The sequence below is a fragment of the Erpetoichthys calabaricus genome, chromosome 4 (genome assembly GCF_900747795.2).
Source record: "Erpetoichthys calabaricus chromosome 4, fErpCal1.3, whole genome shotgun sequence".
NCBI classification, from domain to species: domain Eukaryota; kingdom Metazoa; phylum Chordata; class Cladistia; order Polypteriformes; family Polypteridae; genus Erpetoichthys; species Erpetoichthys calabaricus.
The window spans coordinates 178,142,780-178,164,920 of record NC_041397.2 but is presented as its reverse complement, the minus strand read 5'-3'; the positions used below and the strand labels follow the sequence as shown (position 1 = coordinate 178,164,920).

At 39.9% G+C, this 22,141-nt stretch overlaps 1 protein-coding gene across 2 annotated transcripts in view; it reads right to left on the bottom strand.

The window, feature by feature from the left end:
* Positions 1 to 22,141, bottom strand: part of asmtl (acetylserotonin O-methyltransferase-like) — a 152,307-nt gene that overhangs the window by 78,984 nt on the left and 51,182 nt on the right. For both annotated transcript variants that reach the window (XM_051926074.1, XM_051926076.1), the window contains exon 6: positions 12,735 to 12,799. In XM_051926074.1, the coding sequence (XP_051782034.1) occupies positions 12,735 to 12,799 (65 nt within the window). The remainder of the gene's footprint in view (positions 1 to 12,734; positions 12,800 to 22,141) is intronic.

Here is a 22,141-nt window from a genome sequence, read left to right as displayed (position 1 = left end):
TTTGTTTTATATGATAAAACAAAATAAAACCAATATAGCTTTCCATGTAGATAATATTTATTATGGGATATACACACTTTACATGTTCCCATAAATCATCTTGGAAGGAAAGTTTAGAAAGCTTATGATGAGTAGGGCCAGCACACTTTTAGATAAAGATTTTAAAAAATTATATATACAGTATGCTGCGGTGGGTTGGCACCCTGCCCAGGATTGGTTCCCTGCCTTGTGCCCTGTGTTGGCTGGGATTGGCTCCAGCAGACCCCCGTGACCCTTTGTTCGGATTCAGCGGGTTGGAAAATGGATGGGTATATACAGTATATATGTATGAAGAATTCTTTCAGAATTGGAGTTCCATTCTAATAAATCACTTCTTATGTTACTCAATTGAGATTTTCACTAGTTAACTGCTTAAAAACAAAAAAACATTTCCAAGTATCTTTGAAAGGGACTATGTTGTTTGATAAAGTTTGAGAAAGCATGAATACCTACAGAACATTATTCAACAGCTTAGAAGATGGCAAGATGCACAACAGAAAAGAATCACATTATTTAACCTTTCAGCAGTTCCCCCATATGCATAGATTGTGCCATATACCTTCAGATATTATACATTACAAAATGTGTCAAGAGGCAATTAAATGAAAACTCTAAATTAATACAGCGTATAGGAATTATATTAATTAACACCCAACATTTCTGACTTTATGAAGTTTCAGCACTGTGATCAAAACTGCTGAAAACTACACATCTACATTTTAGGTGATTGGCTGAGAACCACTAGCCAGATACATAATTCAAAACTGCTTCAATATTACAAGTTACAGAGCAACAAAGTAAACTATATACTGCACTATAATCTGAAAAGGTTTTGTTTTCTAAATGTATTATAAAGCATTTTGAATTAAGATCCATCCATTTTCCAACCCGCTGAATCCGAACACAGGGTCACGGGGGTCTGCTGGAGCCAATCCCAGCCAACACAGGGCACAAGGTAGGAACCAATCCCGGGCAGGGTGCCAACCCACCGCAGGACTTGAATTAAGATGCATCTTTAATAAGAAAGAGTCAATACATCAGATCCGTTCATGAAAGTATCAACCATGTACAGTATCTGCATTAATTCTATCCTTCTGCAATAACATTTTGCTATCACATAATGGGACTTTAGTCAGATACTATATGGCCACCAAGAAAATGAAAAATGATTTACTGAATAAATAGAGCAACTAGCACTATCATCACAGATATTTATGGTTTTTGACACTACCATTTGAAGGTAAGTTTGAAGGTAAACATATTCATCGCATTAGAAGAGCAACGTTTTGAAGACTGTGAAACCATGGAAGACATCTGTGCTGGATAATTGCAGAATTCTTTCCTTGGTGAAGGAAAGGGTAAAGAAAAATATCTTTACAACATTCAGCCAAGCCAAAAACACCTCCGGAAGGCAGGATCATTGCCAGAGTCTACAATCAAGAGAACACCTCATGAAAGTAAATACAGAGAGTTTACCATAAGGTGCAAACCAATGGTAAGCCTCAAGCATAGGAAGGACCTATTAGACTGTCAGAAAACATTTTTTGAACTCCACTCTAGTTCCCAACAGTTTTTCTTGGTCAAAGGAAACTAAGATCAGTATGGACCAGAATGATGGGACAGAGAAGAGAATGTAGAATGGAAGGAATTGCTAATGATCTGAAGCATACCACATCATCTGTGAAACATGGTAGAGGCAGTGTAATAGCATGGGCATACATGGCTGCCAATGGAAGTGGGTCAATAGTGTTTATTGATGATATGATTGCTGAAAGAAGTATCAGTATGAATTGTGAAGTGTACAGGGCTATACTATCTGCTCAGATTCAGACAAATGTTGCAAAACTGAACATCGCTTCATGGTACAGATGGACAATGAGCCAAAACATACTGCGAAAGCAATCTAACTGCTTTTCAAGGCAAAGAAGAGGAATATTCTTCAATGGGTAAGTCAATTAACTCACTTCAACCCAAATAGACATGCATTTCACTTGCTGAAGACAAAACTGAAGGCTGAAACTCCAATGAACAAACAGTACCTGAAGACAGCTGTAATAAAATGGCCTGAACAGCTTATACAATATTTTTGTTAAAACCCTTGAATTAAAGCTGAAAGTCTACACTTCAATCACATAAGGAGTTATTAATTTCAAATCCACTGTGGTGGTGTACAGAAACAAAATTATGAAAATCAGATCATTATAACTTTAATTCCTGGGAAATCACAATTGTTCACAATTATTTGGAAACATTATGTTCTAGTTTACACAATACCTGCCAAACAAATTTTACAAGTAAGTCAAGTGAAGCAGGAGTTGTTGCTAGGGATGCACCGATACCGAAACGGGTATCTGGTATCGGCCTCGATACCACATTTTCTAAAGTACTCGTACTCGTTAAAAGTCCCCCGATACCGGGGACCGATATCACGGTCTGAGAAATGTCTATGTTTGAGCGGCGTGTAAGGGGTTAATCACAGGTGTCGAGTGCCCGCCCCCTGGCCCCGGCTGCAGCTCAGAGCGGGGAGAAGGCGAGGCGAGAGATGTCAGCCGTGTGGAACTATTTCAAAGTGAATGAAGACGACAAAACAAAGGCGGACTGCAAATTGTGCTCAGCGAAATTGTCCAGAGGAGGCTCAAAAGGTAGCGCATTTAACACAAGTAATTTAATCAAGCACCTAAAATCCCAACATGACAACGAGTACAAAGAGTTTAACCACGCTTCTAAACCAACACAACCCACGCTGCAGCAAACTCTTGCAAGACGAGAGAAAATGTCCAGAGACAATCCACGTGCTGTGAAAATAACACAGGCAATTATCGAGTATATTGCATTGAGTGACCAGCCACTCTTGGAGGTAGAAAATGTGGGATTCCTGCGTCTCCTCCATGTTCTGGAGCCCAGATATGATGTCCCAAGCCGCCGCTACATGACTGACACGGAGCTGCCTAAACTACACGACTCCGTGAAAAAACATATCCACAGCCTACTGCAAGCCTCCTCTGCGTTTAGTTTCACCACGGATATTTGGACAAGCAGTGTTAGCCCCGTGTCGCTAATTAGCCTAACCTCCCAGTGGATAGACGAGAGTTTCTTGTTTTTTTTTTGTTAAGTTATATGACTAAAGCTGTTACCTGTAAATTTAAATCATGTTTTTATTAAGTACTCGGCGAGTACTGAAATGCAAGTACTCGTACTCGTTTTCCAAAAAAGTGGTATCGGTGCATCCCTAGTTGTTGCAATTCATAGTATGAACATCACTCATTCAAGGTCATAGCAGTATATCAAGTAAGCCCTCTTCTCTTGGCAGAAACAACAAAAACAGGCAGTGATAACAACTAAGTGCTCTGAACAAATCTTATCTGATCTAGTCGGTTGTTTCCAATAGTAAAGATTCTAATCATATTTTCTTTTTGACCAGAATACCATAATTGACCAACAGGCACTATTCAGCTCCATCCATCCATCCATCCATTGTCTCCCGCTTATCCGAGGTCGGGTCGCGGGGGCAGCAGCTTGAGCAGAGATGCCCAGACTTCCCTCTCCCCGGCCACTTCTTCTAGCTCCTCCGGGAGAATCCCAAGGCGTTCCCAGGCCAGTCGAGAGACATAGTCCCTCCAACGTGTCCTGGGTCTTCCCTGGGGCCTCCTCCCGGTTGGACGTGCCCGGAACACCTCACCAGGGAGGCGTCCAGGAGGCATCCTGATCAGATGTCCGAGCCACCTCATCTGACTCCTCTCGATGCGGAGGAGCAGCGGCTCTACTCTGAGCCCCTCCCGGATGACTGAGCTTCTCACCCTATCTTTAAGGGAAAGCCCAGACACCCTGCGGAGGAAACTCATTTCAGCCGCTTGTATTCGCGATCTCGTTCTTTCGGTCACTACCCATAGTTCATGACCATAGGTGAGGGTAGGAACATAGATCGACTGGTAAATTGAGAGCTTCGCCTTGCGGCTCAGCTCCTTTTTCACCACGACAGACCGATGCAGCGCCCGCATTACTGCGGATGCCGCACCGATCCGCCTGTCGATCTCACGCTCCATTCTTCCCTCACTCGTGAACAAGATCCCGAGATACTTGAACTCCTCCACTTGAGGCAGGATCTCACTACCAACCCTGAGAGGGCACTCCACCCTTTTCCGGCTGAGGACCATGGTCTCGGATTTGGAGGTGCTGATTCTCATCCCAGCCGCTTCACACTCGGCTGCGAACCGATCCAGAGAGAGCTGAAGATCACGGCCTGATGAAGCAAACAGGACAACATCATCTGCAAAAAGCAGTGACCCAATCCTGAGCCCACCAAACCGGACCCCCTCAACACCCTGGCTGCGCCTAGAAATTCTGTCCATAAAAGTTATGAACAGAATCGGTGACAAAGGGCAGCCCTGGGAATACTGTGTATCCTCTATATACTGCATTGGAGGAACAGGACCTCATGAAAGGGCCCAGTATATCCTGAGGAGGGACAGGAAAATAGCTCTAGGCAATGGAAAAAAAATCTACTTTGCAATGTATAATAAAAAAAAATTGTCCTATTGTCATTCGATAGAAAACTCCATTATTGTTGTGTGTGCCAGAACTGGTCCAGACTCCAAGTTGCCCCTACTGGGCTTTAAAGGGGTACAAAAATCTTTAAACAGACAGTTTTATAAGCATTATGATATACACTGAATGTTTTAACCTTTTCAATATGTGTCATTTAAATGTCTTTAGTCATTTTATTATGACACATTGTTATTGAAACAGATTTCTACACAAATAATGAAATTGCTTAACTTTGTTCCAGTTAATGTGATATGTTAGAAAAATGAACCAGAACTTTGCACTTAAACTTACTACATAAGGATACCATAATGTGAAAAATGCAAAAGCATTAAAAGGCATACACAACTCTAAAACTTTTATTAACATTTTTTTAGGGAACAGAGTATATTTTTTGTATATTTGTGTTTTGTTTCTTTTAAATAATAACTGGGTATATCATGTGATTGGCATGTCACTTCATTTTAAGACATTGAAGGACATTGAGCTTTACTGAGCTGGCTTAGGGAAAAGACCACCATAGGGGAGAAGAAGTTTGGTTTTATCCCAGAAAGAAGAACAACTGATGCAGTCTTTGCACCGACACAGCTCATAGTGAAGCAAAAAAAAAAAAAAAAAAAAATTTTTTTCATATACTGTTCATTGAATAGGAGAAGCCTTAAGATAGAGTCCCACTTTAAGGGGTCTGGAGGTGCATGAGAGAAAAATGAGTACCAGAGAAGTATGTGAGGATTGTCCGGGATATGCATGACTGGAGTGAGGAAGTGGTATGGACATGTAATGAGGACAGACAATGAATATGTGGGCTAAAGAGTGTTGGGAATAGAATTACAGAGAATAAGAATGTGAGAGAGGCCAAAGAGGAGGTGAATGGATAGAATAAAAGAAGATTTGAAGAAAAAGTGTCTGATTGGGGGGAGACCGAACTGTGCAGGACCAAGCTATATGGAGAAGACTGATTAAGCACATCAACCCCACAAAGAAATGGGAATACATGAAGAGAAATAAGAAATAAACTTAAAAAGATAAAACAGAGGTATTTAGAAGTATTTCACGGCTTTCTTTACACAAAAACAATACAGAACTATGAACATTAAAGAAATTCAAAAGATACATTTCTCGAAGTACAGTAATGTATCATTTGTCTTAGTGTTACTGAAAATGCTATTATTATTACAACTACTTTTTTTTATTTAGATCGGGAGTTGGCACTCAACCTTTTATTAACTGAGGGAGGCTGCACTAGCATGCTTCCTTGGAAAGGACACTACATGTTAGAGTAAGCCATAAAACAGAACATATATAAACCAGGTAATGATAGAGTAACAAATGATATCAGTATTAGAGTAACAATTGTTTAAGATCAAATCTTTATTAAAAATGCACAAATACAGAAGAGCATCCAAACAATGAGAAGCTGAAATACCTTTCTATAATTGGTATGAAAAATATAGTTAAGAAAGTGTAGGGACATGGTACAATAACTTGCAAACTGTCTGTGGTGGTGTGATATGTTGCATATACTTTGATAAATACTGTATTTTATATGTCTTTATTTGTAAGCTAGACCAAGCAAATGTAAAATTAGATAGTGTTTTCAGCAGGCAGGTTTTACTTTTTGGATGAAAATAGCAGTGCTTTTCTTTGATGTTTACCTAACCACCTCTCCCCCAATTCAGCCTTTAGGATGTACTCAAGATGTGAAATTTATGGCAGGGAGGGGATGAAGAATGTATCACACCAATTTGGCAAGGATGACTGTCCTTCAACTTACATGAGCCTCATAAGCCATCCTCTGCAGGAAAGCCATGAATTGCCTTAACAAAGCAACTGGCAGAAGGATTGTACCAGAGTACTTCAATAGATGTATGGCGCAAGAAGGTATGTTTGTCAGGAGCTACACAGGGACGATAAACAGAGAGGTTCGCAAAGACATGCTCTTTCTGCCATGTCGCATTCTGATGAAAGCAGATCAGACGATGACCTGAAGAAAGCAAGCTGCCTGGGCTTCCTTGAAAAAGATGATGATAAGCTGACCAGGGAGAATCAAATGCAACTGTAAGCTGTTGTGCCACCCGAAAGCCACACATCTAGCATTTTCTGGTTGAATGGTCCTAGTTTAAAAGCCCCATTCCATTTTCCTGTATGGTACCACTGGCTATAATAAAATGTGTTAACTATGACACATAGTTAAACATATAGCTCATTCTCCTGCATGTTTTTTTACTCTGTCTGAGGTTATAGTTAAAGTATGAAAAGGGGGAGGAAGTGCTTAACTGAAGTAGTGTATCTGACCACAGAGTGGTAAGTGTATGGGTTTTGATGCATTTTGGTAAAGTCTATACAATAAAGAATATTAAAACGGGAAAATTGAGTCACCAGAAGACCCTACACAACAAAACACTCTCATACAACCAAGGTAATTATGGTTAACGAAAACTAAAATCAAAACCGAAACTATTATTAAAAAGACATTTTTTTAAACTGAAATAAAATAATTAACAAAACCGAAATGAAAAACTAAAACTAAACGAAACTATTAAAGTAACTGGAAAGACTAACTAAAATAAAATAATAATTCACTAAAAATATTTTTAGTTTTGTTTTTGAATGATTATTCTTGCCGTTCATCTTAACCCTTTTAACTCTAAAACAGCAAGTCATCCACCACGAGCCACCCGCATATATTCATCTAGTGAACAGTGGCTGTGATGTAGGGGGGTGTTAACACAGCATTTCCACCTACAGAGCAAGCTGAATACGGGTGCATAAAGCATGTGGAATAGAAAGCAATTTATGTGCCACCTTTCTTTGCGCTTGTTGTATATCAAGATGCAACTCAAACAGCTGAAATCAGAATGTGCTGATCAACAAAACCTTTACCATATGGACAGAAAAATCACAAGTAATGTTCCAGTTTATTTCCCAGGTGACTGCTTTTTGTTGACATTATATATCTATGTGTGTATGTATGTGTGTGTGTGTGTGTGTGTGTATAAACATGATAACTCAAAAACGCAACGAGATAGATGGATGAAATTCGGCAGGTGGGTGTTACACCAAAATTGTAGATCTGTAATAACTTTTCGGCCAAATCCATCAACCGGAAGTGGTACTTTACCTGAAAACATATTTGATTTTTTTTTTTTTTATTAATGCAGCTGGAGAGTACGATTTATTCAACTTTAATTTTATAGTAATTGTTCAATATATTATTAATTTGATTTGTTGTTGATGGTTCTTTAATGTAAATAATATAAAAATATAATCATTGTCTTACGGTTTATACCTCAAATATCCATCCCCATATCTGAGTATACAAGAAAGTCTAGGGGAGACCACTCTTAGTTTTTGAAAATAAAAAACGGCACTGATCGAGAGACTAACTGGTCAGTAACAATATGCTGATCACTTTTGCTTTAAAAACATCGTTTAACAATGAAGCGATACAAACTTTGCAAAATTCCTGAGTTGGCAACGTCTCTACTGAACTACAGGTAGGTAGGCGAAGTGTGTCTGCCAAGTGATGAAAAACTAAACACACTAATGTGTTTTTGTATTTATTCTAGGTTTATTAATTTATCTTTTTTCGTTCATATTCACTACTCAAAATACCTGATATTGTGAAAATCATCTGGTAGCAGAATTATATTTTAAAATATTTGTCCCCTTTTTTTTCAATGTTTCTCTCTCTCTCAAAATAGATAGTTGAAATATCATAATCTTTTTGTTCTTAACATCAGCCATATCATACATATTGCATACCAGGGATTTTTCCTGTCTTGCATCCAAACCTGCTGGGGTAGGTTCCAGGTTTCCTGTGATCATACTCTGGATAAACAGGTTTAGATAATGTATATATTGTTCTTGGCGGCACGGTGGCGCAGTGGGTAGCGCTGCTGCCTCGCAGTTGGGAGACCTGGGGACCTGGGTTCGATTCCCGGGTCCTCCCTGCATGGAGTTTGCATGTTCTCCCTGTGTCTGCGTGGGTTTCCTCCGGGCGCTCCGGTTTCCTCCCACAGTCCAAAGACATGCAGGTTAGGTGGATTGGCGATTCTAAATTGGCCCTAGTGTGTGCTTGGTGTGTGGGTGTGTTTGTGTGTGTCCTGCGGTGGGTTGGCACCCTGCCCGGGATTGGTTCCTGCCTTGTGCCCTGTGTTGGCTGGGATTGGCTCCAGCAGACCCCCGTGACCCTGTGTTTGGATTCAGCAGGTTGGAAAATGGATGGATGGATGGATATTGTTCTTAATTTCAGATGCTGTCTCTGTTGTTTTGTGCCTGTCCATACTCCTATTACCTGCTCTTACTCTGCTCATTAAGGGTTTACTGTTCTTATGGTGGGCTATTTAAATCTCACCACTCCTAGCCTTCAAACTACATGCTTATTTTTCTTTGTTTCCCTCAATACAGCAATGTGGGGTCTGCACACTGATTCAAGCCTAAGACCCCTGTTCTCCCTAAGGACCCATGATTTTCATGATCACACCTATCAGAACACATTAGATTCTGTTTTCTGATATTTGATATTTTTTCAGGCCTGCAGGTGGCAAAATTCTGCCTATAAATTATATGTGCCTGACATGGAATCAGAGATCAATGTGGCTGATAGAAAATAAAGCCCAGTATGGGAGATTTTTGAATGAAATATTGAAGGCATTCAATTTAAGCACTTTGTTTTGGAGCGAGATATGTTGTGTGCTGTAGACATTTTGAGTAAAAACTCTCAAACCTTAAAATTCACCTAAATTTCATTACAAATTGCCCCATTCTGGGCAATAAAAGAAAAAGATAAAAAGTGCTAACAGTCAGCGGACATCTGTTCAGCACAAAAGACATAGAAAATACTTTAAAAATTATAAAATTGTGTAAAATTGTTCATATTCAGTATCTGCTTTTGATTATGCTTGTTTTTATCAGACAAAAACAGATGGTAAACGAAGTAGTGTATTAAGCTTTCACCAACATTAAACTCATATCCAAATCTGTTAAGTGTATAGTTCTGTCCGATTGTGACACAAAACTAAACACTGCAGGAGTTCCATGCCATAATTACTAAAACTAAAACTAATAGATATAAAAATAAAATGGAAATGTCTTTGTGAACTAAAAACTAAATTAAAACTAAAAATACATGATGAAGGAAAACTAAAACTAAACTGAATTTCCAAATAAGGTAAGAAAAAAATATAGAAATAAAAAATACAAAAAGGCAAAGCTATAATAACCTTACATACAACCACTGCACAGTGTACATAAAAACTTGGAATCATGCAAGATTTAAATTGTATGAAACCACAACATTTTACATTTTTTTTTACTGATGTAGAGTTTGGTTCGACAAGAGGATGGTTATCAAATGCTCAGAGCAAATAAGTGGAGTGGCTGCAAATTAATTACCTTAACACAATTAAAACTTATTATGCATGTAGCTTGCTTCATTGTTTAATTTTCTGACTTTCAGATTTAAAACACACAGCCTCTTGATTGCTGTCATCACTCCTACTTTGCATGGCCCACTTCCTAACTGTATTCAGTTAAAAGAAAAAGACACAATCACAAGTACACACAAAGCACCATAAAATTTTCTAATAAACAAATTTGACAGAGATATAAATTACAAGAAGAAGATTAGGAGCTTTATGTGTACTGCACTGTGAAACACCAAATAATCATAAACATGTGGAAAAATAACAAGTGCAAGTAAGATGGGCTGCACATGGCCCTTAAGCCATAGACTGAGAACCGCTGCTTTAGGCATTTGTTGACTAACTTTTTATTAAGTACAGGTGCTGGTCATAAAATTAGAATATCATGACAAAGTCGATTTATTTCAGTAATTCCATTCAAAAAGTGAAACTTGTATATTAGATTCATTCATTACACACAGACTGATGTATTTCAAATGTTTATTTCTTTTAATGTTGATGATTATAACTGACAACTAATGAAAGTCCCAAATTCAGTATCTCGGAAAATTAGAATATCAATTAAGACCAATGCAAAAAAGGATTTTTAGAAATGTTGGCCAACTGAAAGGTATGAACATGAAAATTATGAGCATGTACAGCACTCAATATTTAGTTGGGGCTCCTTTGGCCTGGATTACTGCAGCAATGCGGCGTGGCATGGAGTCGATCAGTCTGTGGCACTACTCAGGTGTTATGTGAGCCCATGTTGCTCTGATAGTGGCCTTCAGCTCTTCTGAATTGTTGGGTCTGGCGTATTACATCTTCCTCTTCACAATACCCCATAGATTTTCTATGGGGTTAAGGTCAGGCGAGTTTGCTGGCCAATCAAGAACAGGGATACCATGGTCCTTAAACCAGGTACTGGTAGCTTTGGCACTGTGTGCAGGTGCCAGGTCCTGTTGGAAAATGAAATCTGCATCTCGTCAGTTCGTCAGCAGCAAGAAGCATGAAGTGCTCTAAAACTTCCTGGTAGACGGCTGCGTTGACCTTGGACCTCAGAAAACACAATGGACCAACACCAGCAGATGACATGGCACCCCAAACCATCACTGACTGTGGAAACTTTACACTGGACCTCACGCAACGTGGATTCTGTGCCTCTCCTCTCTTCCTCCAGACTCTGGGACCTTGATTTCCAAAGGAAATGCAAAATTTACTTTCATCAGAGAACATAACTTTGGACCACTCAGCAGCAGTCCAAAGGCGAGACGCTTCTGACGCTGTCTCTTGTTCAAGAGTGGCTTGACACAAGGAATGCGACAGCTGAAACCCATGTCTTGCATACGTCTGTGCGTGGTGATTCTTGAAGCACTGACTCCAGCTGCAGTCCACTCTTTGTGAATCTCCCCCACATTTTTGAATGGGTTTTGTTTCACAATCCTCTCCAGGGTGCTGTTATCCCTATTGCTTGTACACTTTTTTCTATCAATCACATCTTGTCCTTCCCTTCACCTCTCTAATAATGTGCTTGGACACAGAGCTCTGTGAACAGCCAGCCTCTTTAGCAATGACCTTTTGTGTCTTGCCCTCCTTGTGCAAGGTGTCAATGGTCGTCTTTTGGACAACTGTCAAGTCAGCAGTCTTCCCCATGATTATGTAGCCTACAGAACTAGACTGAGAGACCATTTAAAGGCTTTTGCAGGTGTTTTGAGTTAATTAGCTGATTAGAGTGTGGCACCAGGTGTCTTCAATATTGAACCTTTTCACAATATTCTAATTTTCTGAGATACTGAATTTGGGACTTTCATTAGTTGTCAGTTATAATCATCAAAATTAAAAGAAATAAACATTTGAAATACATCAGTCTGTGTGTAATGCATGAATCTAATATACAAGTTTTACTTTTTGAATGGAATTACTGAAATAAATCAACTTTGTCATGATATTCTAATTTTATGACCAGCACCTGTAGCTCCAAACTGAAAAACAAATTAAAGGATGTAAGATTATAGCAAGCTTTTGGTTTGGAGTAAATATATTGTGGCAAGCGGCTAGGATGCCCGGAAGGACCAGAGGAAGGATTGCGCCTCCTCCAGACCACGAGGGGGAGACTGCCCTGGTGTCTTCGGGGACCACGGGAACTGAGCATGGAAGCTCAACCCTTATTGGGGCCCGTGGTCACCGCCAGGGGGCACCCCAATGCCTGAAGAGCCCTGGCCCTCAGCACTTCCGCCACACCCAGAAGTGCTGGGGGGAAGAAGACCATGGACACCCGGAGTGCTTCCAGGTGCGCAGCCGGTACTTCCATCACACTGGGGAGTGCTGGCGGAAGCTAATCGGGAGGCACCTGGAGCATATCCAGGTGGGGATAAAAGGGGCCGCCTCCCTCCATTCGAAGGCCAGAGTCAGGAGGAGGAGGACTAAGCTTGTAGAGGAGTGGTGGTAGAAGAGAGAGAGAGAGGATAGTGCTTTTGTGTTTATTTGTGCTTGGGACTGTGTTGTGGCTGGAGGGATTACGGAGAAGACGTGCCCTCCAGCCGAAGAAAAATAAAAGATTATTGGATTTTACATGTGCCTCCCGTGTCCAATCTTTGTCGGATCAAGCTCAATATAGCACCTGTCTTATAATATCAAGAAAGATAAATACAACATCTCTATAGAAAGCTGTAGTATACAATACACAAAACCAACCACTAGACATTGTTACATTTTACATATACATAAAGAAAAAAAAAAATCACATACCAGATTCACAGCTACAGTGAATTACCGCAACTCCTGTGTAGACACTGTGCTCTTTTCCACTTAGCCTAAGAAAAAAATGGAAAACAATTAGCTTAAATTAAAAAAATGACAGAAACAATTTAAAGAAAAAATAGATTTGCAATAATAGAAGTGCTTTATTTCATAAGTAAACTGGTTGTTCCAGAGAATTTTGTACCTTTCAGTCAGATGACTCCTTTCTTTGTTTTGAATTCCATGACCAGTTAATATTGTTGTGGTCTATATTCTATACTAAGACACTTCCAACCCCATTACTGTAAATAAGAACAGAATTGCAGCACAGTATAATTTAAGAAAATTTTTACATTATTTTGCTACATCAACCAGTTGGTTTACTGCCATTTACTTCTTTAAAAAATCATTCTAATAATTTTAATTTTTTGGTAAAATTCTGAACAGGCAAAGGTACTATTGGGAGACAGATAAGGTGCCACCAGCTCATCAAAACATCAACATAAACATATTTCTTAAAACACATTTGAAGTTTTCTCAGTTATCTTTCAGTATCTTGTTATTTGTGGGGACTGTGATGTTACAATCTTGTAACCATTTTGCAATTTGAACAACGTTAGAAATAAAAATACAAAATGCATGGCAAAACATATATTTTTAATTATAATGATGCAAGGTAAGAAGCACTTCATAACTGCTGAAAATAACTTTTTCCAAAGCAAGTTTTATTACGTAGTTGATGCCTACAATTTTATTTTAGAAATAGCAAAGCCTATAAACAAATTAAAGATATTGCAGCTGATATAGATTTTGCACTACCTGTGGCTATGGTCGGATCACAATTAGCATGTAACAAACATTTTCCAGGCAAAAGTAACTGTAAATTCTTATAAACATGAGCAGAACAATTGGTGTATGCTTTCTAGAAGCTGCTTAAATGATTAACACACAGTGACGTTTTCCTGACCTTTGGAAATGAAATACAATCTAACCTGTACTAAACAATATAACAAAGATTATTAATGATCTATGTTCAGTTGCTCCAAGTATTTTGAGCAGATTATAATAGAAAATTCTCTCAGATTATACTAACTTTAGACCTAAAACAATATGCATATAAAGCACCACATTAAAAGGTATAAATTACAAATATGTAAGACTTGCAGTATTACATTTTACTCAAATCAAATCATACTCCACAACAACTACACAACTAAAGAACAAATAAAGATGTAATGTCAATAACAGTTATGTTTTGATGTTATTACACAAAGAAAATCTGAACTATCCAAAAGGCTAGCAATAGCAAGCTCAGTTAATTGAGGACAAATTAATAAATGTCTTTCAAATTCTAAATGACATTTTAATTTTTCCTCATTAAATGTATTTTTTTCTACTTTTAATTAAAACACAATTTTTTTTTCCTAATTGCCTTGTTTTGTTGCACTATAAAATCAAATGATGTCCTTTATTGTAGTGCCAAATGTCTTATTGAGGGAAAGGCGTTTGGGAACACCTTTACTGTTTGTTCTTACACTTACCTACCTTTTAAAATACCATACGCATGTCACACCTGCAATGTACTTGTATCCAGGACTAAGTCTGCTACCTTAAGATTTCATCTAGGTATGACTGTCACTGTAGCTTCTATATTGAGAGTGTTTCGTCTCCCTCACCCCTGACTGACCTAGGTGAGTAAAGAACTCAGTTTTCAGCCCTCCGCGATAAAATACAGACTAATGTGCAACCAAGAAAACAGGCTTAGTAAGTTTTAATCAAATAGCTAGTGCCATAAACAAAGGCAAAGAAAAATGTAGCATTTCATAGTGTATAAACTGAATTATCCCAAGTCTTTAACTCAGTTAATTTTTCTTCATTCCCAAGTTTTTATTACATTACTGTGCTATATTAATTGGGTTATAATTGTTCCAGTTGAACAAAATAAAACACTGTGCTAGCAAAATAGTTAAGACAATAGGTTATTTGTTAGGTAGTAATGTCCCATCAAAGGTAACACATACAAGGTTAGGGTTTATTGTGAACCCAGGTGTATGGAGTAAAGATGCTTTTCAATAAATTCTGATAAGGAAATATTCCCAAAGAACATGATACTCTTTTGAAAAAACTGGTATGATTTGGAGGTACTATGTATGTCTTTATTGCAATTAGAAAGTAAGTAAAGGTTTTATAGTAAACTCGTAAATGTTAAATTAGAAACATTGTCTATACTTTTTTTTGCAAAGTTTCTAAATTGCATATAGTAAAATAAATGTTTTGAAGAAGGTTACAAATATACAATATTTGAGACACTGGAGTTCAAATGATGCAATATCCTGTCAAAATACCCATATCTCTAAAGGTACCAAGAGCATTATATACATATGTTAAATATTGTTTACTTTAAGGGTATTAGAAATATATGCTTCACTTCACAATAGTGAAGGGCTCCCTCTCCATGGCCAATCAATCTGGTACAAGTTAATTTCTTTCTACTTCCTTACATAGTCTATATATATGGTAACGCTATATATACCAGGTAACGCTTGTGGTTGGCCAGCAAGTCTGCTAACATCCGCCACGGTGCCCTCAGTTGTGAGAAGCAGATCATAGAATTATGGTGAAACACGTTTCGCGTACTCTTTGCATTATTTGACAGTAAACTATTTTAACCATTCTATGATCTGCTTCTCACAACTGAGGGCACCGTGGCGGATGTTAGCAGACTTGCTGGCCAACCACAAGCGTTACCTGGTAGGTAACCACCCACACAATCAGATTGTGACACAGACTACGAATGCAATGAATGTAATTACCCCGATCTACATACTGTCAAATAAACGAACCACACACCGTGGCGCAGCGTTAGGGTCTTCGCCTCTAGCGCTGACGTCCGAGGTTCGATTCCCATAAGGGAGAGCAATAAGTGTGTACGCCTGATGAGCCCAGAATTAGGGTGAAACACGTGTCGCGTACTCTTTGCATTATTTGACAGTAAACTATTTCAACCATTCTATGATCTGCTTCTCACAACTGAGGGCACCGTGGCGGTTGTTAGCAGACTTGCTAGCCAACCACAAGCGTTACCTGGTAGGTAACCACCCATACAATTAGATTGTGACACAGACTACGAATGCAATGAATGTAATTACCCCGATCTACATACTGTCAAATAAACGAACCACACGCCGTGGCGCAGCGTTAGGGTCTTCGCTTCTAGCGCTGATGTCCGAGGTTCGATTCCCGTAAGGGAGTGCAATAAGTGTGTACGCCTGATGAGCCCAGAATTAGGGCGAAACATGTGTCGCGTACTCTTTGCATTATTTGACAGTAAACTATTTCGACCATATATATATATATATATATATATATATATATATATATATATATATATATATATATATATATATATATATATACACTCATTGCATTCGTAGTCTGAGTCCCAACTAGATTTGTATGGGTGGTTACCTACCAGGTAACGCATGTGGTTGGTCTGCCATTCGGTAAACATCTGCCACAGGGCCCTCTTCAGTTGCGAATAGCAGATCATAGAATGCTGCATAGTTTACTGTCAAATAATGCAAAGAGTACGCGACACATGTTTCGCGCTTATTTGGGCTCATCAGGCGTACACACTGTACTGATCGAACCTCAGACGTCAGCATCATTTAAGACCAACCACATGCATTACCTGGTAGGTAACCACCCATACAAATCAGGTCGGGACTCAGACTACGAATATCATATACACACACACACACACAGACATACAGACATACAGACATACAGACATACATACATACATACATACACACACACACAAGTTGGTCCAGATCTAATTATGCAATTGTTCAACTGACAACCATCTCCCCGTCATTTTGGAATGCAGGGCAGGTGCTGGCATTTATCGACAACAAAAAGAATTTTAACTGAAAACTCTATGTGCAGGGAAAGGTGCTGTGAATTCTCTATGTAATAAACTTAATAAGTTATAGCGTAATGAAAATTGCATAATTAGATCTGGACCACCATATATATATATACACCTGATGAGCCCAGAATGAGGACGAAACACGTGTCGTGTACTCTTTGCATTTATTTGACAGTAAACTATTTCAACCATTCTATGATCTGCTCCTCACAAACTGAGGGCACCGTGGCGGATGTTAGCAGATTGCTGGCCAACCACAAGCATTACCTGGTAGGTAACCACCCATACAATCAGATTGTGACACAGACTACGAATGCTGTGAATGTTATTACCCCGATCTACATGCTGTCAAATAAACGAACCACACGCCGTGGCGCAACGTTAGGGGCATCGCCTCTGGCGCTGACGTCCGAGGTTCGATTCCTGAGAGGGAGTGCAGTGGAGTGTGTACACGTGATGAGCCCAGAATGAGGGCGAAACACGTGTCGTGTACTCTTTGCATTTATTTGACAGTAAACTATTTCAACCATTCTATGATCTGCTCCTCACAAACTGAGGGCACCGTGGCGGATGTTAGCAGATTGCTGGCCAACCACAAGCGTTACCTGGTAGGTAACCACCCACACAATCACATTGTGACACAGACTACGAATGTCGTGAATATATATATATATATATATATATATAGTGGAACCTCGAGATACAAGTTTAATTCATTCCAGCACTGAGCTCGTATAGCGAATTTCTCGTATCTAGAACAAACTTCCCCATTGAAAATAATGGAAATCAAGTTAATCCGTTCCGCACCCCAAAAATATTAACATAAAAATCAATTTTCCTAACAAATAACACTGATAAATAATATATACTGTAGTCTACCTTTAATAAATAACACTGGTAAATAATATAACTGATTATTAAAAGAATCAAAACAGGTGTCCAAAGTGCAGTAAAGCATTCAATAAATCTTTAAATAAATAATCCTTAAAACAGTTGTGAAGTGGAGGTTTAAAATACACAAGAATAACAATCCTTTAACACAAGTTTAAATGTCAACAGGAAGCAGTCTTTAAAAAACAGATGACAATCCCCGGTGCTTCTTCTCTGTTAGCGTCAGCGTCTCACCTGCTTCTCCCATGCGGGCTCTGCAACAGGCGAGACACTCTTAATGCAGCTGACCTTCTCTACACCGTCCTGCTTCAGCTGTTTGGCTCGCCTGTGCAGCTCACTGTTCAGCTACACGCGAGCCTGCACTTGCTCGCTCTCCCGCACCGACTTTCTCCTACTGCTGCTGCTTCCTGCCTGCCTGCCTCCTCCTGCAACCTCCGTTCTCTCTCCTCTCTTTTCTTTTACTTCTTCTCCCCCTTAACCGGCTCGCGCTTCTCTATATATGCGGGGAGGACATGGCAGCTGCAGCCCATCAGCCACAGGAACAATCATGGATGTGGGCAGTTTCCCACCTGTGCACTTAGGTGAGAAACGCCCACACTGCAGATCGCCCTGCGGCTCGCTACAGCTACCACGCCCCCTCGCTAAGCCGCGAGCTATACCCACAGCCTGGCTCGTGGCTCGTTACGCGAGCCAATGCTCGTATTTAGATCTGAATTTTTCGCTCATACTTTCCTCGTATCTTGAATTTCTCATATACAGAGCTGTTCGTATCTCGAGGTTCCACTGTATATATATTATATATACACATACACATATACACACACACATATCCTTATATATAATTTGATAGTATCCGTATGTATGGTGTTCACGTCAATACCCCGTATGTATGACGATATATGGTGTTCCCGTCAATACCCCGTATGTATGGTGTTCGCGTCAATACCTCGACTCAATACAAGTTAGAACAATGCAATGGGACTCTGCCTCTGTAGTTAGAACATTACGTGGCAAACATGGACGTAGTATTGCATGATTGGCTAAGAATGTTCGAATTCTACAGTGACGCTGCTGGACGGCCGAGTATAGTAAGTCAGTGTTGGTTCGAGCAGATAACATGGAACGTTGGTTTGGTGGGGCGTGCTTTCCTGGACTAACATTGTCGACTGACTTAAACCCTTTGACAGCTCCGGAACCGTAAGTAATTTAGAATGTATCGCCATTTGCTTGGTACATCGAAATCTATCTTTGGGCAGTTCGGTTTTGGCATCCGTCCTTCTGACATCTATTGGCAAACGGAGTAATGACGGCTGGGTATTAACAACGGTCATTGTTTAAATTTTAGCTGATCTCAGATCTAAAATGACCACAGCAACATAATTATTACTCCGACTCTAATTACAGTCGTAAAATAGTTTGTTTTGAAAATTTGTTTGCCGGAAAAAATCAAATGGGTTGTGCAGAAGAGATTAGATCGGGCCCCCAGTCGCTATGTTTCTTTAAATTGCCAAGAGATGGCGGAAGTGTCCAAGTATGAGAAGGCCTACCATAGACATAGAATTACTAAACGCCGCATGACCAGCACCATCGTACGTCGTCTCCGCCACATTGCGAGTGGCACTGCTGTGGAGTGAAGTAACGGATAAAGATGCCTCACGCATGTGCTACTTGGGATTGTACAAACCGTTGTACGCTCCAAACCAGATCCTGGGGGATTACATTTCATAGGTGAGGCTGAACAATTCTTTTGGTTATATTTCGCCATTAGAAAATCTCATTTTATAATCTTAGCACTCAAGGTCACATTACAATAAAACTAAACAACATTAGTAAAATTAAAACAAGAAAATGATAAATCAAACATCAGTAATTAGCAAACAAACAAAGATAACTGCCAGTAACAGTGCAAAATTCACAACTGGTATGCCAGTTTGAAAAAAAAAGTTTTGAGGGCAGTTTTAAAATGTGTTATTGTATCAAGCTGACATACATGAGCCGGAAGAGAATTCCCGAGTTCAGAAACACTATGAGAGACGCTCGAGCTCTCATGGAACAGAGTCTGATGTGTGGTACAGAAAGTAGAGCTGCAGATGAGGATCTGAGTGAGCGAGAGGGGTGTCAGTCTGTAGGAGATCAGTGAGGTTGTGGAGAGCTTTAAATGTTAAGAGCGGTATTTTATATTGTATTCTGTAGTTAACAGGGAGCCAGTGAAGCTGAGAGAGAATCGGTGTAATATGTTCAGTGGATTTAGAACAGCAGGTTATTATCCTGGCAACAGAATTTTGAAGAAGTTGTAAGCGATGGATAAATTTTTGTGGGATGCCAGATAGAATAGCATTATAGTAATCTATAAGTGAGGTGACTCGGGCATTAATCAATACTTCAGTACTGTGTTGCGTAAGAACAGGACGATGGAGATGGAAGGCAGTCCGCGAAATGTTACTTATATGGGAGGAATTATTTAATAATAATAATAATAATTATTATTATTAGCAGTAGTATTATTTAATAACTGCCTTTATTAGTGTATAAATGGATATAAATAATTACATTTAAACGATTCGCCAAAATCTGTTGTATGTAAACGATACTGTTTTAAACGTTATTGTTTTTTCATCAGAAAACCCAGTATCCATGTCTATGTGTATTAGATTAAATGGCACTTTTACCACTCACAATAGGGCGGATGCGCTGACGTTATCGTGTCGACTGGGCAACACAGTGAATGCGGTGTCTATCTATATATGTCTATGATTTGTTCGCTTTCTGACGCAGTGTAAATAAAGTAAATTCATCTCACTGTGATGCGTATTCCGTACGTAATACCATGTAACACATTATAATTCTCCTGCTTTATGTGAATATACCCATGCCACTGAAAAAAATACATACAATTCCACGGTCCACTTCAGATGCCAGAGAAAAGTCTATTTCAAGGGCGTCTCAAACGCCACAGCAGACACAATCCAAAGTGGACCAACTTACAATAATATGTGAATCAGAAAACTGTTTGTTCTATTTCTATGTTCTGTTTCTTTCATTTGGGAAATTCACCAGTTACAGTATTTTGCGCACTATAAGGCGCACTTAAAAGCCTTTAATTTTCTCAAAAATCCACGGTGTGCCTTTAAATTCGGTGCGCCTTATGTGTGCACTGAGTTCCAAAATCTGTAAAAATGTTGTTGTGCATTTTAGTAAGCGCTCCGCTTGATTGACTGTCGGACCATTTCCTGCCGACACAGGGACGTAGTAATACATACACTACGAACGCTGGCAGCGATAAACAAATTGCTGAACATTACGTAAAGCCACGTACAGACGTACACTTACCTCCACCACGCCTACGGCAGGTAGGTATATTGTACAACTGGTGCGCTGCAAAACAACATTTGTTTGGCTAAGGACCCTGAAAATGGCATCAGAGAAGAGACATGCTTACGATGCACAATTCAAACTACAGGCTATCAGTTACGCGGTTGTAAATGGGAATAGAGCAGCAGCGAGAGAATTTAAAATCAATGAATCTATGGTTCGGAAGTGGAGGAAGCAGGAGAATGAATTGCGCCAAGTTAAAAAGACAAAAAAGAGTTTCCGCGGGAACAAGGTGAGGTGGCCAGAGTTGGAAGACCAACTTGAATAATGGATTCTTGAACAAAGAGCAGCCGGGAGAAGCGTCTCTACAGTCACTATTCGACTGAAGGCAATAACGATAGCACAAGACATGAAGCTCGAACACTTTCAAGGAGGTCCGTCTTGGTGCTTTCGTTTTATGAAAAGGCGCCATCTCGCCATCCGCGCACGAACTACCATGGCGCAGCAACTGCCAGTGGATTACAAAGAAAAGCTGACCATCTTCCGCACCTACTGCAGCAACAAGATTACCGACAAAAAAATCCAGGCCAACCACATCACCAACATGGATGAGGTCCCTCTCACTTTTGACATCCCCGTGAACCATACTGTGGAGAAAAAGAGGACCAGCACGGTATCCATACGCACCATGGGGCATGAGAAGTCGGCTTTCACTGTTGTTCTTGGTTGCCACAGTAATGGGCAGAAACTACCACCTATGGTCATTTTTAAGAGGAAGACGCTGCCAAAAGAAAAGTTTCCAGCCGGAGTCATCATTAAGGCCAATCCAAAGGGCTGGATGGACAAGGAGAAAATGAGAGAGTGGGTGAGAGAGGTGTATGTGAAGAGATCGGGCGGGTTTTTCCATGCATCACCGTCTTTGTTGATCTGCGACTCCATGCGTGCCCATATCACCGCTACTGTGAAAAAACAAGTGAAGCAAATGAATATGGAGCTTGCCATCATTCCGGGAGGATTAACAAAAGAACTCCAACCGCTGGACATCGGTGTAAACAGGGCGTTCAAAGTGAAGTTGCGAGCGTCATGGGAGCGATGGATGAGAGACGGCGAACACACCTTTACTAAGACTGGGAGGCAGCGCCAGGTGAGTTACGCCACCATATGTAAATGGATTGTGGATGCCTGGGTTAAGGTGTCTGCTTCGACTGTTGTCCGAGCTTACGCGAAAGCTGGAATCATTGCTGAACAGCCACCCGGCAACGAGACTGACTCCGACAATGAG